The 25,224-nt window shown below is 58.9% G+C and overlaps 2 protein-coding genes across 6 annotated transcripts in view; both read right to left on the bottom strand.

The window, feature by feature from the left end:
* Positions 1-226: 226 nt before the first annotated feature.
* Positions 227-3,167, bottom strand: GJB1 (gap junction protein beta 1). 2 transcript variants are annotated; one of them, XM_027743736.2, is made up of 3 exons: positions 3,105-3,167; positions 1,869-1,980; positions 227-1,224 (listed from the first exon to the last, which is right to left on the bottom strand). In XM_027743736.2, exon 3 carries the CDS (start codon positions 1,210-1,212, stop codon positions 373-375), a length of 840 nt encoding a protein of 279 aa, XP_027599537.1. In that variant the 5' UTR covers positions 1,213-1,224; positions 1,869-1,980; positions 3,105-3,167; the 3' UTR covers positions 227-372. The 2 variants fall into 2 exon arrangements, with proteins under 2 accessions (XP_027599537.1, XP_027599538.1); XM_027743737.2 differs by lacking the exon at positions 1,869-1,980 and having other exon boundaries at positions 3,105-3,159.
* Positions 3,168-7,382: 4,215 nt separating this feature from the next.
* The window catches only part of NLGN3 (neuroligin 3), a 39,291-nt gene continuing 21,449 nt past the window's right edge, over positions 7,383-25,224 (bottom strand). For 3 of the 4 annotated variants that reach the window (XM_039378133.1, XM_039378135.1, XM_039378134.1), the window contains 5 exons: positions 19,647-19,706; positions 16,797-16,946; positions 14,900-15,085; positions 10,611-11,400; positions 7,383-10,179 (listed from right to left, as the gene is read on the bottom strand). In XM_039378133.1, coding sequence (XP_039234067.1) covers positions 9,342-10,179; positions 10,611-11,400; positions 14,900-15,085; positions 16,797-16,946; positions 19,647-19,706 — 2,024 coding nt within the window. In that variant the 3' untranslated portion in view covers positions 7,383-9,341. The remainder of the gene's footprint in view (positions 10,180-10,610; positions 11,401-14,899; positions 15,086-16,796; positions 16,947-19,646; positions 19,707-25,224) is intronic. The other variant, XM_039378136.1, reaches the window with a different exon arrangement.

Below are 25,224 nucleotides of genomic sequence, written 5' to 3'. Positions count from 1 at the left end.
TGGTGCTGGGGGAGCACAAGCCCTTGGACACTGATCAATGCCACCCAGGGGTCACTGCTCCTGCAAGCTATCTGCCAGGGTACCACAGCCCCAGCTCAGCCCGGGCACTGCAGCCTCCATAGCCCCTGGTGCCACCCACCAGGGCTTGGGCGCAGGAGTGGGCACCCCACACTGGCACCCCCACTCCCGGCATGCCCCGGCCAGAGCAGAAAGGAGGGAGGCAGCACCTGAGAATGGAGATTTAATGGCCCAAGAAACTCTCCTGGCCATCTAGGAGAGCCCGAGTGGTGCCTGAGGAATGCTATCCTTGGGACAGGGACAGCAACAAGGCCGTGGGACGACTGTGGGGCAGGGTCCCCCACAGTGCTGGCCCTAGCAGGCAGAGCAGCGGTCACCCTTCTCCTGCAGCCCAGAGTTGCGGCGCAGCATGTCCTTGAGGGAACCGTCCTGCTCTGTCAGCAGCTGGTTGATCTCATTCTGCTTGTACTCGGAGGAATGCTTGTGCCCATAGAAGGAGCTCTTCCCTGACGAGGGGTTGGAGTTGTGCCGGCTCCGGCGGGCACAGGCCCGCACCACCAGGTAGACCAGCTCTGCCATATTGAGGACAATGCAGATGCTGGAGGTGACCAGCATGAAGACGGTGAAGATGGTCTTCTCAGTGGGCCGGGAGATGAAGCAGTCAACAGTGTTAGGGCAGGGATAAGCCTCGCACTTGACCAACCGCATCATCTGGTAGCCCGGGTAGAGCATGTAGAAGATGTACATGAACACAGCCTCGAAGAGCAGCCTGAAGACCACGCTGCAGACGTACGTCCACCACAGCGAACCCGAGATGCGCATCTTGTGCTTCTTCACCTCTTCCATGTGCTTGGCATCTCCGTGCCCCGTCAGCAGCAGCAGCTTCTTCTCCTGGTGCTGCTGGTAGGCCACGTGCATGGCTACAAGAAGGGCTGGTGTGGTGACGAGGATGAGCTGCAGGGCCCACAGACGGATGTGGGAGATGGGGAAGAAGTGGTCGTAGCAGACACTGTTGCAGCCAGGCTGCTGGGTGTTGCAGGTGAAGGCGGATTTCTCATCCCCCCAGACACTCTCAGCTGCCACCACCAGCACCATTATCCGGAAGATGAAGATGACAGAGAGCCAGATGCGGCCGATGGCGGTGGAATGGCGGTTCACCCCGCTCAGGACCGTGTAGAGCCCAGCCCAGTTCATCGTTTCTCACGTCTGCAGGAGAGAGCGGTGAGAGACGGTGTTAGGAGCAGGAAGGGTCCTTGGCTGAGAGCCACCATGTCCTGGCCCAGGTGGCAGCAGCCCTGGGAGCAACTGGCTGTCACAGCCCTGGCAGGTGGACGGCAGGATGGACGGAGAGCAGGATGGCAGAGTGGCTCCTGCTGCTGACAGGGCTCAAGGCAGCATTTTGACCAGACCAGGCAGGAGACCGTCTGGCCCTGCCACCCCACGCTGGTACAGGGATCCTAACCCACAGCTGCCACAGAGGATGGCGAAGATCCCACACCTCCACAGGGACCCCTAGTCCGTACCCAGTGCTGTGTTCTTAGGCTAGGAATGGACCCAAGGAGCAGCATGGGCTCCTCTGCACCAGCACATCCCTTCCTTTGTCACCCCACTCCCTGTGGGAGCAGGGCCAGGGAACCCCCTATGCAGTCACGCATTGTCACCCTCCCAGAACCATCCCTGCCTGGGGAGCATGAAGTGACCCCGCACTCCAAGCACAGACCCCTGCCCCACCAGAGCCTCCCACTGGCACTGAGCAGCCCCGGGAGCTGCTTCCCACCCCGACATGAGGCTGCGGGGCTGGAACCTGCCCTCCAGCCACCCCTGGTGTGGAGAGTCGTGTAAACGCGTACCTGTGAGAAAGGGTCCTCGCAAGCTGCCCCCAGTGGCCCCTCTAAGGTCTCATGCCTCCCGCAGGAGAGCTCTGCTCCGCCTGCCCTCGTCTCTCTCTGCCACTGCCCTGCACTGGAAGTCATATGCTGCTTTATAAACTATTTACATACAATGGGGCCTTTATCGGCCCCTGAACAACACACTTTAGCATTCAGATCTAACGCCCTGACTTCCGCCCACCCTGGCCCAACAAAGTGCCTGTGTGCTGCATTCCCGCTGCTCGGCCCCGCACCCACTCCCACCTCCCCACCACACCCCGACCACGGGGTGCCCATGGCACAGACCACGCCACAGACATCGCTGTGCTGGGCTGGCGACCCAGGCTGTCTGGAGGTCCCTTCCCTTCCCCAGGATGCACGGCAGAGCCCAGCCGCGTGCCCATCCCGCATGGACAGCACAGGGCTGTGACTGGAGCAGGGGTCTGGCACTGAGCACTCCGTGGGTACCCGTGGGGTTGGGTGCTGCTGTTGTGAGTCCTGCCGTGCCCTCAAAGCTCTGCTGCCAGGGGGTTGGTGCTGACAGCGACGGCTGTGAGGGCACTGGAATTTCCTTGCATGTGCCCTGTCCTGTTGGGGACATGGGAAAGAGTCTGCTGGAGTGACGCAGGCTGTGTGCTGGAAGAGGCTGCCCTCGGTGCTGAGCACTGTAGGGGCTCTGCTTCTCTTCCAAGATGGGCCCACTGACGCTGTTCTACTGCTTGGACATGCTGGTGGGGGCAGCAGTCCCTGTGCTCACATCCCACCCCGTGCCCCTCAGGGCTGGTGTCCCAGCCACACCGCCACACTGTGCCCCATTCCTGCAGAGATGGGGCCACATCCCTTGGGGTTTGTCGCCAGCCTCTGGTGTGGAGCAGCACATCCAGTAAACCCTGCCAGCTGGGGGCTGCAGGTTGGCAGGGCAACAGTGCCATCCCAAATGCCACCTCCTCCCCTCTGCCCGGGGTGTGAGTGCCCGGAGCTGCGCAAACAGTAGCAGGCAAAGAACCTCCAGCAAAACTAGGGGGAGAGCAACCAATGCCCACACTCTGCCCCTTGCCCAGCTCCCCCCACTGGGGCCAGCACCACCAGCTCTGCCCTCCCTGGCCCATGGCCGAGCCCCTCTGTGACTCCCCACCCTGGCCTCTGTGGTGCTGCCCAGCTGGGGGGCATGTAGCCACCACCCCCCCGCCAGTAGTACTGTGCCCTCCGGCTTCTCACCTCAGCACCAGGCGAAACAAAGTTCTTGGGGATTGCAGCAGACTCACGCTCCAGCAAAGCCCTGGACTTTATACTGCCCTCCAGCACTTCACCCACCCCCCTCCCAAACAGCCTTGTTTTCCAGGACTTGCTCTACCTGGCCCTGCCAAGTAAACACTGCAGGTGTGTCCAGCCTGGACTCACCCCCACCAGCACCAACCACGCAGCTGAGCATCCCCCCAGCTGAGCATCCCCCGGGGACAGCTCAGGGGCCACTGCAGCACTAAGGCAGGGCCAGCCCCCCAGGATGGTCCTGTGGGAGCTCTCTGGTCTCATGGCCACACTCCCCCTACTTCAAGCATCCTCTCTGCCACATTCCCTGCAGGCCAGGCACATATACCATGGCAGAGCCCAGGAGACAACTCTGGGTACCCCCAGCTCCCAGGACAAATTGACCTGCTTTTGCAGCAGATCTGCTTTTGGAGCCACCAATACCCAGATTTAATGTTTACAACTGCAGCCGACAAAGGCAAACAGCCTGTAAACGATTAACCCAACCGGCCCGCTTCAAGGTCCCGCCGCCCAGCACCCCGCGCGGGACACGGCGACCCTGCCCCTCATGCTGGGCCCCTAGGTGGGCTTCAGGAGCCTGAGCTGCACCCCATCCCCTGCGTGAGGGTGACAGTAGTGCCGGCATCCCCCGCACGAGGACGGCAGGGTGGCACCGTGGGGCGGCTGAGGGGAGACAAGTGATGCCCCCCCAGCGGGGCGGTGGGCGGTGGGCGGTGGGCAGTGGGCAGGGAGGTACCGGGGGTGGCCGGGGGTACGGGGCGGGTGGGGCCGCAATCTCGGCCTCTGATAAGCCGCCGGCGGCTGAGTCAGTCAGAGCCCGGCGGGGAGCGGGAGCCGCCGTTTCGCGGCACCGCCCTGGCCCCGGGGCACGCCGAGGGACCGGGGGGGCCCTCACTGAGGGGGCGTACTGGGGGGTGACGGGGGGCAGACTTGGGCGGGGAATGTGGACAAGGGGCTAGTGGGGCCAGGCTGGGAGGATCAGGCTGGGTGGGTGGCACCGGGGGGGGGGATGTCGACGGGGACGGACTGGTGGGCACTGGAGGATTTGTGGGACGGGCTAAGTGGGACGAAGCACAAGGAGTCTCCTGGAGGCAGGTTGGGGCGGGTGGGGGAGCACTGGGAGCCAGGCCGGGGGTCACTGGGGGCACTGGGAGCCAAGGTGGGGATCACTGCGAGTCACTGGAAGTCACTGGGAGCCAGGCTATGGGTCACTAGGGGCCTCCGGGGGGCTACTGGAAGCCAAGTACGGGGCATTGGGGCACTGGGAGCCAGGCGAGGGTCAGTGGGGGGTCCGGGCAGTGCGGGAGGGGGGTGGTCGCCGGCGGTGGCACCAGGTGGCGCTGCGGGGCCGGCCGGGGGCGAAGGGGCCGCACCTGCCCGCGGCAGCACCCGGTGGGGCTCAACGTGGGAATCCCTCTGAAAATATAATAAAATTAGAGAAAGAAAACAGAAAAGAGGGAGGAGGAGCCCGGGGCGTTGCTGTCCAGCCCGGTGCCCGCCCGCTGTCTTGGCCGGGAGTTGGTGGGAGGACCAGGGGCCCCAGGGATGGGCGGGAGCATGGGCAGCCCCCTCGCCTGTTTGCCGTAGGTAAAGCTGTTGTGCAAGAGCCAGCGGTCAGGAACAGGCTGTACCAAGCAGCCGTGGCCGGCGCTGCCTCCAGTACGCAGAAAACTACCCCATCCACGACCACGCGGACCAGAAACGCTCTCTTTGTTAATGACGTTAATTGTGAACTTAATTAGGCGTCTGAAGTTGCAGCAAAGAGGTCAAAGACGTGGGCTCGTTGAACACAGAGAAGCTGATGAGATGGGCAGGACTGAGCCAACATCCGGATGGCGGGACCAGGGTGACGCAGACGTTGGCACACTGCTGGGGTCAGAGATCTTGCAGCCCAGCAGTTTCACTGGTACGATGGAGGAAATCAAGCTCAACCATCACTGAAACACCTCTGCTGTCAGGAGGAAAAGAGCAGGCTTTCAGAGCCCCCTTTCCCCAGCCATCCTGCCCCGGGAAGGGCTGGCCCTATGAATAGCTCAACCTCATCACTGGGTGACCACTGCAGTGCAGAGGCCTCTGGGCTTCCAGTCTTGGACTGACAGCAGCACAGGCATCCCTGGATTCAGGCTGCTGCTCTCAGAGAGACAAAACCCTCTGGTCTGAGTCAACTGCCAGGAAGGTCATTGGCAGTGGGTGAGCACAGAAATCCTTTGTGCTGCTGCAGCACGGGGCAGAGGGGGTTGCAGTATACGACATAACAGCTTGTCCTGCCTGCCTGTGAGTCTGCTGTCCTGTGTCCTAGGTGCATCAGGGGTGAGGGGAACAGGACCAGGACGCTGCTCCAGTGATGCTACTATGCATAGCAGCATCTTTTCCCTCCTGCTGACTGTGGATCCTGGAGCAGCCAGGGACCATGCACGGGTTGTTCATCCCCTCACCATACCAGGGACACCTTTGCAGTTGAGTTCTCTTCTCTTTGCAGCACTAAACATGTCCCCTGAAGCAGAGGATGTCCCACAATTGTCACACAGATGTTAACAGCACATACCCTCTGGGATACAGTGTCCCTTGGGCTTTGCCCGGTCTCCAAAGAAAAGCTCTTGATGGTCAAGGACACCCTGGACAGATGGCAGCCTCAGGACTTTTGCAAACATAATAGCAACCCGTGTTGTCTGTCACCAGCTTGCCTTGGGGTCCCAACTGGGTTGGCCATGCTGGCACATGTGGTTGCAGACAGCAGGGGCCATGCAAGGATGAGGAGGGGGGACAGGAGGGCAGAGCAAACCCCTAATCTGGGGCAGAAAGGTATCACCCCTTCAAGAGGGCACTAGGCACCGCAGAATGGGCAGCTGGTGGTGTCACCAGGATGGGCCTATGGCCACTAGGCAGGGCTGACCCTGCTGTTCGCCCCACAGCAAGGTGGCTGCTGTTGGAGCTGTGCTGTGGAGCACCTGCATTTCCATGGAAACCTCTCCCCGTAGTTTGATGTTGGTCACTAAACAGGGGCAACTGGTGGCTGCAATGGAGGGCCTTGGTATTGCAGTCCTGGGGCTGCTGGGTGGGTTGGACCAGAGGGGTCAGTGGTTGGGGCAACTCTGTATGGAGCTGCAGGTCACAGTTCAGGGTGGTTCATGGGTGGGCAGTTTCTTTCACCCAGAGAGCAGGGGTAACTCTGCCTGTTGGCATGGAAAAGCCTGGAGGAAGGCATCCCCATGCCCTGGGCAAGAGCCCCATCAGCCCGTCAGAGTCCCATTGTGGCTTGGCTCTATTGCAACCTGTCCCAGGCATTCCACAGCATCCCTGCCCTGACAGCACAGCATAGCTCAGCATGGCTCAGCATGGCACGCTGCCTGCCTATGGCACCTTTCCCACACTCTTCATCTGCCCCATGGCAAGGGACCTGCCTCCATCCCAGACTAATGCCCCCAGGCCATGGCCACGCTGCTGCACCTCCAGCACACAGGGCACAGGGTGGCAGGGGGTGCAGGACCTCCACAATGGGCAGCACCAGTGGTCATAGGGGGGTCCAGCACAGGGTCTGGAGCACGGTGCTGAACAGGGTGATGTGCCAGTGGCACAGCAGCAGCAAGGGTACCCCGGGATAGCAGAGCAGAGCCCCGCACCCAGCTCCCCGCACAGCCTGTCCCCCTGCCTGCCCCCGGCTCCCCTGGCTCGGGGCCTCGGCCCTGGCTCCACTGTCTGCACGCTGCCTGGAGGCGATTCGGCCCCCCCTCCCCGTGCCTCGTTTCCATGGCAACTCCAGTTGAAATTACATTAAAAAGAAATGAAACCAGCAGCTTTTCTGTTTGGCAAGTAGGGGGAGGGGAGCTCAGCTGGGAAAGACTGGGGAGGGGGTGCGAAGGTTGGAGGGAGGGGGCTGTGGCACAGATGAGATCCCACATGGGGTCCCTGTGCTGGCGGTGGGGGCAGCAGGGCGGGGATATGGGGGGACGCTCCCCCCTCTGTGGCACTTGGTGTTGGCAATTCTGGATCGTATGGTGCTGATTTTATGTGTGCTGCACTGGAGGTCCAGCACCCCGACACAGTTGGGTGATACCGGGATCTTCCTGCTGCCTCTGTAGGGTGGGTGACAGGGACATGGAGACCATCCAGACCCTCTGCCAGCAGGCACAGCCATGGCTGGGATGGCTCTAAGCCAGCACAGGGTACCCCACCCAGCCTGGGAGTCCCTGGCCCTTGCACACTCCAAGAAGAGGCGAGACACACCGCTATTAAAAATATCACTTCTGTTTTATTTGGAATTTGTTACTCTGCGCGGGTGACAGGGTATAAATACATTCTCCAACGAGCATCCTCACCCTCAGCCCTGTGCGGGGCGGGGGCCAGGGCAGGGTGCAGGGCTGTGGATGCGCTGGCCCCAGGCAGCAGGGCCAGCAGGGCCATCGATGGGCTGGCCCCAGGCAGTAGGGCCAGCAGGGCCATCGATGGGCTGGCCCCAGGCAGTAGGGCCAGCAGGGCCATCGATGGGCTGGCCCCAGGCAGTAGGGCCAGCAGGGCCAGCCGGCACCGGTGCGTCACGGCCGCCAGCATGGGCAGCGTCTGCCAGCCGGACCGTCTTGCACAGGGACGAGATATGGTGTCCCCACAAGGACCTGTCCCTTTCTCCTGCCTCCCCAGGTGCCAGTGCTCATCATGGGGGGCTGAGACTGGGGTGCCCCATGTGGGATCCCATGTTGCTTCTTCTCCATGCCCGACTGCACCAAAGCCACTTGCCTTGAGCCACATGTGGTTCAGTGGCCACACCAGCCCAGCGGGTGCCCCAGCCCTGGCACAGGTGCTCCCAGCACCATGCAGGCTGCATCACCCCCAAAGTCCCTGCCCAGGCATCTGTCCCAGCTGCACGTCCCAGATGCCAGAGCTGGGTCACCCCACGGTGGGGTAAAGGCCCCAGTGGAAGTAACATGGGAGGCAGAGTGGATGTTGGAAAGCAGCTCACTCTGTTCCTGTCACCCCACCCCTGACACAGGCTGCAAACCACTGCTTTTGGGCAGTGGCACGGGCAGGGAGGGCACAGCACGGCCCTGGGGCAGTGGTGAAGGGATGTGGGATGCTCCTGGGGGAGCAGGGCAGGCCTGGGGCGGTGCTCCTGGGTTCATGGGGGTGTTGCTCAGAGCAGGTGATGCCCACGTGGGGCGGTGGGTGGCACTTGGCCAGTGGTGGCAGTGGAGGGACCGGGGCGGAGGTGCTCGCAGGCAGGCCGTTGGATAGGCTATTTGGCTGAGATAGGTGGGCACGGGTGACAGAGGAGGGAAAATATCAAAAAATACAAAAGAGCGCGGCCCCGCAGCGCAGGAGGCACTGCCCTGCCTGGTGCCCACCCACGGCAGGCGGGCGCCATGGGGGGCCGGCACCGTGCGCACACGCTGGCTTCTAACTGGCTTTTTATTTTATATCAAGAACACTTGGTTTTAAAATCTTTACAAAGGACAAAACGCGGCGACTCCGTTAGTGTGTAAAGAACTAAAGATCTGCTTTAAAAAACGTCTCTGCAAAGAGAAATGACTGACACAAAAGAGATTCTCTGCAGCGCAAAGAGGGGCAGAGGTGCCAAGTCTCCAGCCCAGGGCCCCACTCCCAGGGTCCCTGAGCCCCGGCACCGGCCACAGCGCCTGCACCCAGCACATGGCCAGGTCCCCATTCCCTCTGCCTATAGCACCATGGCCCAGGGCCACTTCTCAGCACAGTGAAGGAGCCTTTTCCAGGGCTGCCAAGCTGCCTGGGGATGCCTGGGCACTGGCCGAGAGGGATGCCCAGTCCCGCTCCTCGTCAGTCCCAGGGTGCTCAGTGGGCTTAGCGCTGGGGATGTGATCGCCCCACTGGGAGGCACAGCCACAGCACGGGGAGCCCCATGGCCATTGACAGTGGGGTACCCCTGCCCGCCTGCACGGGTGCAGGGTTACACTGCGTCCCCCCCGCACCCCACTGGCGTCCCGGGGCAACCCACGGGGCCCTGAGGCCGGGAGAGTCAAAGCACTTCTCAAAAGTTAGATAGGAACGAAAGAAAGCGCCGGGGCCACACGGGGACCCCACAGGTCTCTGGGCTGGGAGCTGCCCCATCCGTGGGTGCTGCCCCTCCGTCCGGGGGCTCTGCCGGCCCCGCCGCTCCCTCTGCCAGTGTCTGCTGCGTGTGTGTGCGTGCGTGCATGCGTGTGCGCCGGCGGCGGGCAGCTATACCCTGGTGGTGGAGTGTGAGTGCGGGAGCCCCGTGCTGTTGAAGCCGGCGGTGAAGGTGTTGTAGGGGTGCAGGGTCTGCAGCCCCACCAGCGAGTTGGGGATCATGGTGATGGTGTTGGGGGTCATAAGCGGGATGTCGTCCGGCGAGCGACGCAAGGTGAGAGTGTAGTCGGGCAGAGCAGCCAGGCGCAGGGTGTCGTGGGACGGCACAGCTTCGCACTCGTGGTGCCCCTGGCTCACCTGCAAGGAGGGCATCTCCTCATCAGGTGCGTGGGCGATGTCGTTGGCGGCGCCACGCTGGGGGCTGGGCTGCCGGTGCGTGTCCTGCCGGCGCTTGTCCTTGCGGTAGTAGAGGGCGGCGAAGGCCAGCACGTTGAGGAAGAGGAGGGAGGCGCCCACGGCGATGGTGACGCTCAGTTCAGTGGAGTAGTCGCGGGGGCTCTCGAGCAGGGTGCCCGCCTCTTGCTCTGGGCTCCACTTCTCCTTCCCGTTCTCGCTGTTGTAGGCGGGGGAGATGGCGGGGCGCTTGGTGGTCCAGATCTTGCTGTTGGGCCGGCGGGTGATGTGGGAGTTCTGCGTGGTGTCGGGTGGTGGCACTTTGGTGGTGGTGGAGGTGTAGTGGAACATATCGTGCAGGTTGTACAGGTGGGGAACCAGGTGCTTCCAGAAAGCCACCTTGGTGGCCCGGTAGTGGTCACGTACCCGTGGCTTCAGCCCGATGTGCAGGTACAGCTGGTCGCGGGGGTTGTACTTGGACCAGGCCACCTCCTCAAACCGGTTGGCCTTGGTGTGGATGAACTTGGTGTCCTGGGGGACGGGCTTGTTGGGGTCCCTGTGAAACACAGGCAGAAAAGAACTAGCACTGAGAAAAGCCAAAGAAGCAAGGAGGGAAAGCTGGGTGCAGAGATGGAGGTTGGGGACATCTTTGCCAGTGGTGCCACAGAGTGTGTTGGCAAAAGGTCCTGCATGTCTGGGCAGCACCCCAACCCTGGGTCAAGCCTCACCCATGACAACCACAGCCAACCAGCCTCCCCACCCCTGCGTTTGGCTGGGTCCTGTCCCAGGGACTGCCCATGCTCTAAGCTTCTGGCTTTGTGGTTGAGGCCATGACCCCAGTGAAGGTGCAGCACACAGACCTCTGGGCTCAGGGGGCTCAGTGTCCCACATCAGGCATGACAACCCCCCCACCACCACAGCATGGTCTCGAGGGGTACAGCTGCAGTGAGTGCAGACCCCCAAGGCACAGCACCCATCCCCACTCACCCTGTCTTGGCAAAGTTGGTCCAGTAGGTCATCACCACAGCGCTGAGCATGACGTCGTTCTTGGAGAAGTTGCAGGGAAAGAGGTCTGTGGGGCCAATCATGGGGATCCCAAACACATAAGGCACCTCATCCCCGTGGGCTGCGTCTGACCACGCAGGTTTCATCAGGCTCTGGCAGTGGTGGTAGAAGGCGTAGAAGTAGGTGGGGGAACCGTAGCGGGCATGCAGGTCAGCTGTCACCACTGATGGCTCTACCCACTGGTGGTCAGTGAAGAGGGCCACCAGAGTCTTGCGACGTGTCTCGGGGTTGTCCCGGTCGGCCCAGTCTGTGTACATGAACTTGATGGTCTCCCTCAAGGTGTCCTTCCCCTCGGGGTATCCATACAGGTTGTCCACAAAGTTGGAGACTGAGTAGTCAAAGTCACTGCCTGAGACGCCATCCTCGGGGTCCACCACACCCTCCACGAACTTCAGCCCCTCACCCTGGTTGACCCCCAGCATGATATCATAGTTGAGGAACTCGCCCTGCTCCATCAGGATCTCTGGGTCATCCGGGATCACATCCCCGTCAATGACCGGCCCGAAGGCTACATGGTAGCGAGCTGGTTGGATGTCTTGCTCTACCAGCTCCTTGGCACTCTTCTGCCGCAGGCAGTCCACCATGTCCACCGTGTCCAGCACATTGCAGCCCACCTTGTCGGCCAGCATGCTGGTGTACTTCACGGGCTGGTAGTTCACTGCCCAGCTGGAGAGCGCGGAGCCGCTCTGGATGATGGCCCTCTGGAAGAGACCTGCAATACAGGCAAGGAGTGGAGGAAGCTCTCAGCAGGGTTCCAACACCCCAGCACTGCAGCGCAGGATGCAGCGTGGAGAAGGCATTGATGCCCTTGTATCCCTGCAAGGACCCAGCACTTCAGCCCACACCTGGCCTTGACCTGGGCTTTGCTGCTGAGCCAGGCTCACACAGGGGTTCAGCTCAGGGCCACTGCGAGGGTGGCAGGGTGACAGCTGGACATGCAGGTGTGGGGGGGTGCTCCTGGCAGCAAACAAGGGCTGCTGTGCTCCCTGAGGATCCCATTGCAGGGGATGGCCCAGCATCTTTGTCTGGTGGGTGGAGAAGAGGAGCCATGGCTGCATCACAGCCTGGCCTTGCTGAGCAGCCCGTGCCACTCCAGCCACCCCAAGGACATATTACCTGAGCCCCTGAGGGACACACACTGTCCCTGGCTCAGCACCATCCTCCAGTCCAGGTTGGCACCTGCTTCACTGAGCAGCCAGGCTGCGGGCTGGCAGCAGTGGGAGGGTTAACGACTGCTCGAGGGCACTTAACCCTGCGTGTCCCACCCCAGTGCTTTGTCAGAGTCCCCCTCGACCCCCTCCCTGCTGCTTCCTGCCCAGCTGGGGCTGCTCAGTGCCAATCCGGCCCTGCAGGAGCACACTGCCAGACGCACAAAGAGGGCCTTTCTGCCACCAGGAACACAGAGGGAGTGGACTTTCGCCCTGGAAAACGAGGCCACAAAGGCCCTGGCCCAGGCAGAGAAATGCGTGGCTTCGCTCCAGTCCCATGTCAATGGTGCTTGTGCTCAGAATACAAAGGGTGGTGAGGAAGCAGAGCCTCCGGGGCTGTGAAAGGCAGCCAGTCCCAGTCTGGGGTGCACCCCAGGGTCCCTGCTCTCCGACCAGCTCTCTTCTGCACCCCAAGTGCTGCCTGCACCCCTGCCAGACCCCAGCACTTGCTCACCACAGGGGACTGTTTAAGGTGATCCCTGAATGGTGCTGGCACAACACTGTGCTGGTCTCGGGGCTGTCCCCAGCACCCTGAAGCGCAGAGAACCTCTCTGCAACCAGGGCTGTGCTGCTCTGCAGGGAAACATGCACCTTCCCGCAACAGAAGTGTTCAGAGTCTCCTGGCTCCTGGCCACCATGTCCATAGCTCTTGTCTGCACGCACAGCCCTTGCTCTGCCAAGTACCTGACGTACAGTCCCATGCACTGGGACAAAGAGAAGTCACAAGTTCTGTTTGTCACCTCCCAGTGCCCTAGAAAGCCATACCCAGCCTACAGGCTGGAGACTGGCCATGGGTTTGCTTGCTCTGCACCATCGTCCACATGCCAAGGAGCCAGGATGGGGTATCCTGGCTCTCAGGAGATGCCGTCCCAGCAGCAGCCATACTGCCTCTGCCAGCAGCATCACTTCCCAGACAGACCCCCTAGGCTGGGCTATGCCCCTGCCTGGGGAAGTATGGGGCAGCTGATGTCAGCAGCAGCTGGTCATGTCCCTGATGGAGTTCCTTTACTGTGTCTCTCCATGGCCATGTCCTGATCCAGAAGGACCCAGGAGTGTGCAAGAGTCTACACTCATCACATCCTCCCCCTCCATGCCAGCACCTGGCTGAAGCCCCACAAGCACCCTGGGCCTCTCCAGCCTTCTGGGGCAAGGTGATGGAGCTCTGCATTTTGGTCACTGGTGTGGAATCCACCTGCCTGCAAGGGCTGAGGCTGGCAGGGAAGATGTGGATCTCCCAGGCAGCCAGACACTGTGCTGTACCAAGCCTCCAGGGTCTGCCTCTTGCAGCACCTGTCAGAGCAGGCATAAATCAGCAGCTTCATTAATTGCTTTTGATCACCATGAGTTTTATTTTGATGCAATAAAAACAAGCCCACCTGGTCTGCAGACTGCATCTTAGTACGGCTCCCCTGCCATGTTCCAGAGCCAGCTACCTGTCCTTGGGGAGATGGGTGCTCTGGCACAGAGGGTTTTTGAGGTAATTTTATGGCCATTTGGTTTTATGAGACACTGGCTGCAGCACTGAGCACTCCCCTCACACCTCACAGCATTTACAGCTCCCCTGCCACATCTGGGAGGGTGCTGAGCACACAGCACCATTGAGACTCAGGGGAGACCACACCACAGGCATTGGGGCTGGACAGGACAGCAAAGGATACAGGGTTTAGTGGCAGATACAGGGTTTAGGCATTCAGGTGCAGGATTCAGTGGCAGAAAGCATAGCATCACCTGGAAAGTACTATACTAACAGGACTATTTTTTGTGGCTGGAAAGTCACAAGAAGCAGCCCCTCCAATCCACCCTCAAACTCACTCCATGCTGTTCTCTCCATCCTGGGCCACCTAGGCAGCCAAGCACACAGTCCTGCACTCCTGTGATGGAAAGGAGCACCCTAAGAAGCACTGTGAATGCATCACACATAGTGTTCCCCCACCAGCCTTTCACACTCAATATGGGCAGAGAAAACACTTTTTCTTTCTGCGGCAGCTTTCAGCCTGCAAAAGACTTCCCATCATCAGCCATCAGCCCTGCTGAGGTTCTGAAGGTCTCCATTCCTGTGTGATACCCAGGCTGTTGAGCAGGGCTGCAGCTCTTCACATCAGCTTCAAGTGCAATTTGGAGTGAGTCTCTCAGGTGCAGATTCACACCCATGTCTCCTGCCCACACGTGTCCCTTTCTCCCCTGCATCACACTTAGGGACATGGCACTGGAGAGAGTTGCACCCTCATATAAAGCCTGTGAGCATGTCCTTGGCAGGCTAGTCCCCCGTGGATCACATTCAGTTCAGGCTTTGCTCCTACAATTTCCTTTAGGAAATTTATCGAGAACCTCTAGTCCCACGGTTAATTTTTTTCCCCAAATGCTCGATGCAAATGTCTTTGCAGGTGGTTTACATGCATTTGCTCTTATTCCAACACAATCTTTTAGCATAAATAATTCCTTACTTTATCTAGAGTAAACACTCTGCTATATTTACAGATATCAATCATTCTACTTCCACCTGTGTTTTGCTAGTCACAGCACTTCCAGCTCTCCCAGTCTCACAAGATGGGGCCCTCCATCCCTCCTCAGACTCAGGTCTGTTTTCCCTTCTATTCCAGTGTGAATGCCTTTCCTAGCATTGAGATCCGTGTTCCCTGTGCCCTGCATGATGCCCTACCCCCCCTCCACATCTGCACATGGACAAGCCTGAGCACCAGGGCAGGATGCCACGGGAGGGGTCCCCACCTCTCCCCATGCCTGGGTGCTGGCCCCAGGCTGCAGCATTGTGCACTGGGAGCTCCATCCCTGCCTCCCAAATGCTCTGCCACTGGTCTCTCCCTGCCCAGGATGAGAATGTTTTTTTTCTCAGTCCCGGGTCAGGCTCTCACCAGCAACTAATTAGAAAGCAGCCCTGGCTTTGTTAGGCTGGGCAGCGGGACCTGCGTGGGCTCCCTTCCCTAGAGCAGCATCAGCGGGGTGTTTGCTCGCAGTTGCAGCATCCCAGGCACAGCTGACACCTACCTTCAGAGTGGTGGGAGAGGGTGAGCAGGCTGACACAGGAGGCACCGATGCCGGAGCCGAAGACCGTGATCCGCAAGGGATCTCCCCCAAAGAAGGCGATGTTCTCGCTGACCCAGCGCAGGGCCTGTATCTGGTCCAGCAGCCCATAATTGCCCTTGGCAGCCTGGTCCCCTGTGCTCAGGAACCCTGAGGGCCAAGGGGAGCCCAGTTAGGGATGAGGAAGCAGGGAATGTCCTGACCTCCCACCCCCCTTCCCCAGGCATAGGGGAGCTTCTATGGGACCCTCTACCACTACAACATGAGATCCCACTACCAAGAGAGTTCTAAGCTGGAGCAGGGACACCTCGAGCTCCAGCCACCCTCTGCACAGCAAAGAGGGGCAAAAGGCTGAGAGTGCAGCTGCAAGCCCCGGGGAGCCTCTTCAGCCAACAGTGACAGGGTAAAGGGCATAAAGCTCTGTCCTACCCATACCACCACCTGTGCTAAGAATGGCTCAAGACAGCTCACACATGCTCCAGGGAAAGCTGAGAAAGCATCAGTGGCTGCAGGAAGGCCGAGTGCCTGCACAGCCAATGCTTTCCATGGACCAGCACGGACTAGAGGAGGCCCTGTAAATGTAAGGAGGTGGGCTGGGCAGAGAAGAACTGACTGCAGCTTAAAATACAAAGGCTCTCAGTGAGGAAGAAGCTGAGAAGTTTTCAATAGCAAAGGGAACACCCAAGATAAGTTATCACCACTTTTGTTTGGTTTGACTCTAAGCAGGAAGCCAAAACCATGATCCCAAGTTAAAATCCAGGCAGGTAATCCCAGCACACAGGGAGCGGCCCCAGTGCTGTGCTGGCACTTGGAGGTGGTCTGGCTGGGTGTGGTGCACCACTTCAATGGAAATGATGAAGGCACCACTTAAGTCTAATGTCATATTGTGACTCACGTCTCTTAAGTTTGCACCTATTCATCCTAAAGGGGCAATTTTTAATTTAAAAGGTCTTGAGTAGGTTTATTTTCACTGAAAAGCTTATTTTCTACCGGGTAACTGTCATCTTCTGCAAGAAACTCTAGGGTCTGAAGGCTATCAGAGGGATGTGCTGCCTCAGGTACTAGTTGGGAGCCCAGCTGCCAAGGGAGAACACCATGCTAGGCTGGATGGCTAGTAAGAGAGCCAGCCCTGACAGCAGCTTGGCTGGGAAGGAGCTTTTCCCAAACCTTTGCACCCCTTGTTCTCCCTGCTGCTAAGGGAAGCAGCAGTGTGCTCCACACAAGTTCCCTGTGTCTCAGCCCCTGGGGCTTTATGCTGCAGCAAGCAGGGCACTGCACTGCCTTTTGACCCCGTGTCCTCATTCTGCCTCTCTAGGTCACCAGTGCTTGTGGAAATGGGACTGCTGCCCTCCTCTGTATGGCACCTGACACCCTTCTGTGGTCCCCTCTGCAGGCGGCCAGGCCATGGTGGGTGGTTGAGGGGGTCCCAGCAGCTCAACCGGTTTGGAGAACAGTCTGTGCCCAGGGAGGGAGAGCTGCCAGGTCCCCAGGACAGCCAGGCAGTACCCGCTGGCACCTCACCGCTCTGAGCCCTCTCAGGAGGAGATGCTGGGTAAACACATTTATTATTCATTTAACCACAAACCAATATTTGCTTTCAGTTGAGCCAGTTTGTGTAAATGAGCCGGGGGGGGGTCGGTGCCAGGACCCAGACTGCGCTGCGACCGCGTGCTGGGGGTTCTGCCACGTGGCACCGCGCTTGGCAGCCAGGGCGGAAGGCAAGGGCCGTGCCCGCAGCGCATCCCGCCGGCCCCACGCCCCCCTCCGCCCCCTTCCCGGCTGGTTCAAGCCCGGTCAGACACAGGGGTTGTCCCACTGCCCGGCTGTGCTGACGGCACAGCCCACGCCGGCCAGCTCATACCGAGCACTCCAACGCGGTAGTTCAGGGTGATGACAATCACGTTCCCGTAGCTGGCCAGGATGCTGCCGTCTATCATGTTCCCCGTGCCCTCCATGTACGAGCCACCGTGGATATACACCATCACCGGCTTGGCCCCGCTGTCCCGGATGTCTGGAAGGAGAGGTGGTTAAACACAGGACCCCACCGACGGCCGCAGCACCCTGCCCGACAGGCAGACCAAGTACAAGGGCAATGCCAGCTGCCAGGACCAGGGAGGGGGCTTAGGAGCCAAAGCCAGAGCTCTCCTGGGGGGCCACAGCATGGACCTCCAAAGCCAAACACCACTAAACCAACCCTGCCAGCCCTTCTCTGGGTGGTGGCAATCGCTGCACCATCCCCACACTGCTGTTCCCTCGGGGGTCTGAGCACAGTGTGGGAGGGGTGCTGGCTGGACCCCACTGCTCTTCCCCAGAGATGGGCTCTGGCATCGTGCGGGAGCCAGACCAGCTCTGTTGTGGGCGGGAGTTGCAGAGTCCAGCCTTGGGATGCAGCCCCACATCCTGCCTTTGGCTGGACCCAAGTGCTCCGGGAGTCCTGGAAGCTGGCATTGTGGGGGGGGGCAGGGATGGGGGTGTGCAGGACCTAGAAGGTGGAGGGGCCACTGACGTGTGCTCCAATGTCTCACTCTCTCACCCTCCCTTCCCATCCCCCTAGGAAGGCAGAGACCTGCCTGCTGTTGGGATGTGAACCCACGGCACCCCAGTGCCCAGACACAGACATGGTGATGAGGTAGACATGTATGCACGTGTGTGTGTCAGGGAGGTGAGCACAGCATCTGGACAAGGACAGGGATGAGGCATGGAGTGAGGATGGGGAACAGGACCCCGAGGGCCGGGGAGGAAGAACTGCAGGAGCCTGGGGGACAGGGAGCAGCCACGTTCCCTCTCTCAACTGGTCCTGTCCAGGGGACATCCTGCCCCTTCTGCCCCACTGGCCTGTGATCCCTCATGGAGTCACATCCATCCACAGGAGAATAACACCCACGCTTGGGCTCCTGGTGCATCTCGCCCATGTTACACAGAGGAGGTGGTTGCACCCGTCATGGACACAGTGCCAAGTCCCAAATGCCTGTGCTGCCCAGCCCTGTGCTGGGCTGGCGAGCCAGCACTGATGGACTTTGCCCTCCCTTGTGCTCTCCCGCACCCAGTACCTTGCTCAGGTGGGCTGGCAGTGCTTGCTTGGCCCCAGCTGCCCCAGCCAGCTGCTCCTCCCTGCCTGCCTCCCTGGCTGCCAGCCCCCACCACAGTCCACGCAGGGCTGCACTCCGGGGGCACAGCCACACCATCTCAGTGCTGATGCCCGCTTGGGGTGGACATGCTCTCTCACACCCACCTAACCTCTGCCCATGTCCACTCCTCCCTGTGGCTTGCCCACTGCAGGGGGGCTGCAGACCAGGTTGATGGCTACCTGTGGCCATCCTCACCTTCAGCTGCGGCCCATGGCATGGCTAAAGGTGGCCTCCCTTCCCCACAGAAAACCTCTTCCCTCCAGGAGAATGAGGCTATGCCAAAAGCAAAACCTGTGCTGGCTCTTTTCCTATCGCCAGGTTGTAGCCAGTCAAATGCACAGACCAGAGAAGCAAAAAATGCTGGCAGCTCTTCCAGGACAGACATCGCCTGTGTGGCAGAACTATAGCAGGACAACTTTATCCAGGGCCACCTGCTTGAAATGTGAAGGGCAGGAACATCAGTGCCCGTGTCTTCTCCCTGCTGCACGCTCCCACTGACACACAAAGGGACATCCTTGCAGCAGAATGTCAGCAATGTAGGAGATGTACCAGGGAATAAACAGCTCCTAATTGCTCCAGCACAGTTTGGTGTGTTGGGATTTAGCACAGTCAAGTCACTCAGGCTGAATGCCAGTTTACATCCTGGTACAAGAGATCCTGGGGCACAGGTTAGCGGGAGTAAACAACCGGGGTTTAGTACTGCCAAGGAAAAAGTTTTTCATCTATTTCCCAGATCCTAAAAGCCATCTGCCAGGCTGTGTTCTAGCTGCCCTGGGCCTTCTGCACACCCTGAGGTTTTACTGTCCTCAGCACATTCGAGCTGCACCCTGGCCAAATCTTCCTCCTACCTCTCTTCACATCTCTGCAGCCAAACACACCAGCTCCGTACCCTGCAGATGAACGACCCCGTTTTACTAAAAATAGCTTATCCTGCAGCTTGCTTAGCCCTGGTGTACATCTAGAATCACATCTGCTTGAAAGCCCACTTGCTCTGCCTTGACTGGTGCTGACGCTCTGCTTGCAAGCAAGACCTCGCTTCCACTGGGTGAGGAAGTAGAGAAGTTAACAGAAACCAAGTGGACCTTGGGTCTCCTGGGCATGGCCAGATACCCTTTGAGTGCCAAGGGTTCAGGCTGCTGGCACAGCCACCCTGGGTTGGTGCCCGTGGCGGGGCCAGGCAAGAGTGGAGGGGGAGGTTGTCGGCTCCCAGCTGCACTTATCCAAACGGCTCCGGGGGGATGAGGCTGGAGGTGGGATGTGACCGGGCTCAGGGTGAAATGGGCCCAGGTGCCCGAGGGCTCCTCTCCTCCCAAGCTGCCATGCTTCCTCCCTGCACCTCGCTCAAACTGAGCAGGAGCAAACTTCTCCTAAGGCAGAAAAAAACCCCATGAGCTTTCCCCCGCCCTCAGGAGGAGGGGAAGGTCCTGGGTGCCCTGCACAGCCGGCCAGCCTGCCCCCCACCCCGCGCAGCTGCCTGGCACGGCAGACAGACACACACAGGGCTCCCTGGGAGTGGCAGCGGATGGCGGGCAAACGGAGCTGCTTTGCGTGTCATGCAGTGGCAGCCTCGAGCACAGAAATACCTTCGTCTTCATCACCGTCATTATCCGCTAAGTCCTCGCCCTGTTTCTTAGCGCTGGCTCCTAGGGACCAAACACGAGGAGACAGAACAAAAAAAGGAAAACGAAAGGAAATAGAAACAAAACAACAAAAAGAAAAAAAAAGAAAAAAAACACAACAGAAAAAAAAAAAAAGAGAATTCAAAAATAGCATGATAGCAGAGACGGTGGGGCCAGGCCTGTGCCCCACAGCACTGCTGGCTACTCACACTGCACCTCTCCCAGAGCCAGGGCAGTGTAGGGCACCGGCAGGACTGCCCCGGGAGCTGCGCCAGGATGCCACTTCACCTGGACCCCTTCCCAGATCCTCCCTGGGGAGGGCCAGGGTGGCAGGGAAGAGGCGAGTGGGGCTGTGGCAGCGTCAGCGCTGGTGGTGGATCAGTCTCTCAAAGCACTTGCAGATCCTCCTGCATCCCCTCAGCTCCCTGCTCCAGGCAAGGCTCCCTCTCCTACTACCCAGGTGCAAGCAGGAGCCCTGCTCCTAGCTCTGCTGCCACTGGGGACAGCTGTCCTCTGTCACCAGCAGAGCTCACACAAAGGGTTGCCCTGCATGGCCACTGACCACCAGGCAGGGTCCTGCCCATCACCCCCAGGTGGTGCATGGCCCCTTGTGCCTGGCACAGCAGTGTCACCAACCACTGGAGCCGCCACACGAGACCACCACAGCAGCTGCAGGGAGCCCTCATGACAGGGGCTGCCCTGTGCTGCTCAGCTCCGTCCTGCACCAACTCCCTTCTTAAAAGACTCATTGCCTGTTTCACTGAGGATTGCGAAGGCACCAACCAGGCTGACCTGACCAAGGCAGAACCCTGAACATACTGGTTTCTGTAATGTCCTGAACACCTTATGTTGCGTGGCCAGCCCGGCAGCCCCAGCCCAGCACTGTGGAATGCTGCTGTGGATGGCATGCAGTGAGCACGGCACTTCCCGAGCTCCAAGCAGCCAGTGGGAGCCAGGAGAGGTGGCCTGTGGGCTGGCAGGGAGCAGGAGTGTTGCAGATCTGTACCAAAGGTCTGTTCCTGCAAAGGACTGCCTGTCCATGTGGGCACAAAGGCAAGTGGTGCCATCCCTGTGCCCTGGAGCCCCGAATTTCAGGAAGAGGCTGAGCTCTCCGTATCCCCTCAGAGCTGCAGACCAGCACCTGCAGTCCTCTGCTCCCTAATGCACGCAACAAAAAGTTCCCCAGGTGATGGTGAGCTCTGGGGTGACAACAGGGTTTCCCCCAGGCAGGACTGCCCAGTGACTCTCCCCTGAAACACAGGGCTCCAACATCCCTCCAGGCACCTGGCTGATCCCAGAGTCCTGCTGCTGCCACCAATGGGCCCCATCACCACCACAGCAAAGGTTTTGCACAGCCTGCAGTAAGGCTCCCATAGGCAAGGGAGAGCCCTGTGGTTGCATGGAACTATGAGACTAAAAGCACAAAACTGGCCAGGAAGACAAAAATCAGGGAGTTGTTCTCACTGTCACTCTGGGAGTGGCATTCTGCAGGTGACACGGGATGTGGATAAAAGAGATGGCAGCATGGAGTGGGACAGTATTTGAATTTAAAAGGAATCTGTTATGGGGGAGTAAGAGGTCTGAAATGGCCATGAGGCAGCTCCAGTGGGGCAAGAGGCTTGCAGAATGCCTTAAGCAGCCATGACCTGCTGGAGAAAGTCTGGAGAAGCAGCAACAGGAAATCTAGAAAAATCCAGAAGGCACGAAAAGTGTGCAGAAGGCTGGGTCACACCAATACCAGGAGTAGAGGCATGACGGGAGCTACAGCAATATCCCAACAAGTGAAAGGCTACTGTGAGGTGGTGAGGTGGAAGAGCAAGTCCTTCTCTTCTGCACAGAGCACAGTCAACTCTGAATTTACATGAGGTAGAATGAGAAGAAAACCTTCCTGGCAGAAAGGACAGGAAAGTTCTAGAAGAGGCAATCTGGGGAGGTGTTTAAGACCAGGTGAGACACACTGCCAGGAAGAGGTGAGGTAGAGTTCCTCCTGCCCAGGGCAGGGATGGATCAGCTGTCTCCTGTGCCATCCTAATCTTCTCCAACTCAGAGCTCACCTCCCAACCTACCCCCGCTGTGCTCCAGCCCCGCCTCCTCACCTCCTGCATCACCACCCAACCACCCCCTGAGCATCTCACATCATTCTCCTCTTTTCACCCAGCACCACGCCCCATCCCCGTCACCTCTTGCCCCAGCACCTCAGCCCCAGCATTCCCCCTTCCTGCTGCCTCCTTCCCGCTCTCCCTCCCCAGCCCACCCCCCAGCTCCGCCGGGCGCGTGCGGCCGCTCGGCCTCTCTGCAGGAGGCTGCAGGCTTGACCTGCTGCGTCTTCATTAGGAAGAGCTGCAAGCCCAGAAAGCACTTAAATGACGAAGTACTCATGCAATATTTGCTAACCGGTGCTACGTGCCAACCTCTTGGTACCGCTAAGGGATAGGGATTTTTCTCTAATGATGACCACAGGCAGTGAGCCTTCATCACACCGTGCTGCAGAGCTGGGAAGCTGATCACAGGCAGCTGGAGATCATTTTCCACTGCCAAAGGCCCTGGTGCTTTTAAACCCCTGAGAACAGCCAGGCTGCAGCCCTCCAGCCTGGTCTCCTTTAGGGAGCAAAGGTCTCCATGAAGATGAGGGTGGAGGAATCAGCTATGAGGACCTGTCAGGCTGTAAGAGAGGGCAGTGGATAACATCTCTATGACCTGAGCAACTGTTCTGGCTGATCAGGGAGGGATCCAGCTGGAGACTGCTGCTGCAGAGCTTAGGGATGGCTGGGACAAGCCTAAAGCACCCTGAGCTTCAGGCGCCACAGAAGAGATGGCAGAAAGCAGCACTTGGGGAGCTGAGCAAAGCAGGAGCACAGTGATGCAGGCCAGGGCAGAGGGGAACAGCAGGGGCATGTGTGTGGCAGAAGCAAAGCACGAGCCTTACCCATCAGCAGGAAGGTTCCAGGCTGGCTGGGGTTATGGCCAACACAGACTGTTGTGACCAAGTGGGCTTTTTACCTGTTGCTGCAATGTTCACCTTCAGCACAACCCACCGATGTCCCACAGCTCTTGAGAGCAATCACAGCTTCACTTCCCTCACCCACTCCTTGTACTTTGCTCCAAAATCTCCTTCCACTGTCTATTGACATGTTCGGGGACACCCATCCCAGGAGATCTTCCTCTGCACTAACAAAGGCCACCATGCAGAGCCCTGCAGCACCTACTCTCATGGGGATGGGCTAAAGCCTATGGATTCACAGCTGGAAAAAACAAAAAGGCTCATGGCTCATTCTCCTTACCCATCAAAAACACCCTCCACTAACCCAGTGTAAATGTCTGTTGTGCCACTTCACTTTAAGCTGACTGCAAAGTGACATTGTTCAGGCCGATAGGAAGGATGCATATGCTCTTATCTAAAGGCTCTAGAAAGATTTAAGTTTGAGTTCAGTAAAAAATAAAATCACTTCCCCCAAAACAGGGCCATCCACACTGGATTTATGCTATCTTAAGTAAATCATACCAACAGCACTGACACCAGTGCAAACAGGGATAAAGGAGGGTGAGGAGCCTAAGTCCTTGGAGGCTTCATTCTCACCATGGTGTGGATAACACAAGAGCAGGAGCCTGAGCTGTCATCTTTCCAGATCCAAAAGTCTGTTCAGGGTGCCTGTAGGCAGCTCCAGCATCCTCTCCTCCATGCAAGTGGGGCACCCACTCCCACAAAACAGCCACGATGCCTCAGGGAGCAGGAGCTGTCTGATGGCTACGTGCACCCAAAGGTACACCTGCCACTGGCCACACCACCTCAGCTGCTCCTCCAGGAGTGACAAGGAACTGGACCAAGACTGATGCAGCTGTTGAACTTGCTGCTGCACAACCCCACAGGAAGGGGCAACTCTGCTGGGACCTTCCAGCCACCAGCCCTTGCTCCAGGACTGCAGCATACCTTGGTGCTGCCCAGCCCCTCCCTGTCCCGGAATGATGCAGAGGAGTTATTTCCATCCTTGAGCGGACTCGGTAAAAGCACTGCATCTTCTCACGCTCTGCTGCCTCCACCAGCACAAACACCTACCCTCACCTTTGCAAATCATTCCCCGGAGTGGAAGCAGAGCACCAGGGCGGTGGTCTGCTCAGCCAGCTCTGCAGAGCAGCAGGCTTTGAGGGGGCTGGGGAGAAGCTTCCAGCAAGGGAGCACGGCAGGGAAGCCTCAGCCAGTACTCGGACAAATCCCCTTCTTGGAGAGCAGTGGAGAAGCCATGACGCTTTTCCCGCAGAGCAGCCGAAGCACATCCTGAGCCCAGGAGCTGCTGGGAGCTCCAGCCACCCTCACACAGCAGAGGAAGATGCTGGACCTGCACATTGGTCTCTGCACAGCCCCAGCCAGAGAGATTTGGGCAGTCACTAATGAAAACCGGGGAGGGCTGCTGAGTGCAGGGCAGCCACAATTTTTTCCCCTCCAAAAATGGCATCCACCTCCTCATGCCCTGCAGCAAGGCTTGCCCAGGCTGCTGGTGAAGGGAAGGGAAAATCATCCTGGCACCTGCCACAGCCAAGCACAGGCTGGAAGTGTTGGCAGAACAAAGCAAAGGGCAGGGCTGCGTTTTGCACATAAGTACTGTATAGTGTGTGTGTGTGTGTGTGTGTGTGTGTGTGTGTGTGTGTGTGTACATGGTCTTTGGGTGGGCAGGGTTATTTTCACAGCAAAACCTGAGCCTCAGCTGAGCCTCAGCGCTGTCAGCTCCCCTGGCACTGTTTCTCAAAGCACTACTGGCCTGTCTTGCTCCCAGAGAAAGGACCAACGTGTGTGGAGGACACTGGCATTTAGGAAATTTCCATGCAGGAAATTACTGTGGGCAACTGGGCGGGGAAACAGGGGTGTTTTTCTGTCCCAGAGATAAACTATGATAAATTCTCAGACCTCCGTCTGCTATGAAATACACTGAGCTTAGGGGTGGCAGAAATCATGAAAACTCCAGTAAGGTGGGAGCATTTTCAACCACCAAAATACTGTTCTGCAAGAGGAGAGCTCATCACTGTTCATATGTTGCCTTAGAAATTATAATCATGAATATTCCAGAATGAGCCAATCTTCAAAATTTCAGCCCAAGGAAATCAGCACTGCAGGTACATTATCCTCACCCCAAACATTACTAACTCAAGACATACGATAAGAGGCGGAGGAGCCTCTGTGTCTCATCACAAGTGACTCAATTAATTCAAGCCAATGGCCACCAGAGCCTGGCTGGAGCTGAAGAGCACTGCCAGTGTCTGGGTGCTTTAATTCCTGGCACGTCACACCTGGATGCCCAAACGGCTGGCACGGGGGATCCACTGGTCCATCCAACAGAGCCCAGTGGGGGCAGTGGGAATGTCCCCCAACAGCTCTGCAGGAGGTGGCCAGAGGCAACTGCAGATGGGCTGCAGAGAAACCTGCCCGTGAGCAGTGCCAGCGGGAAGGGAAGACCAGACAAGCACATCCAAGGTGTTTGGCCATGCCTTACATTGTCCCCTTCTCCAGCCATAACCTGGACCCCGCTTCCCTGGCCCTGTCTATCGGGCT

This window comes from Pipra filicauda, unplaced genomic scaffold, assembly GCF_003945595.2.
Source record: "Pipra filicauda isolate LSUMZ 115617 unplaced genomic scaffold, ASM394559v2 scaffold9_size5747161_pilon, whole genome shotgun sequence".
Taxonomy (NCBI): domain Eukaryota; kingdom Metazoa; phylum Chordata; class Aves; order Passeriformes; family Pipridae; genus Pipra; species Pipra filicauda.
The sequence above is the reverse complement of the archived record's forward strand: the minus strand, read 5'-3'. Positions and strand labels throughout refer to the sequence as shown.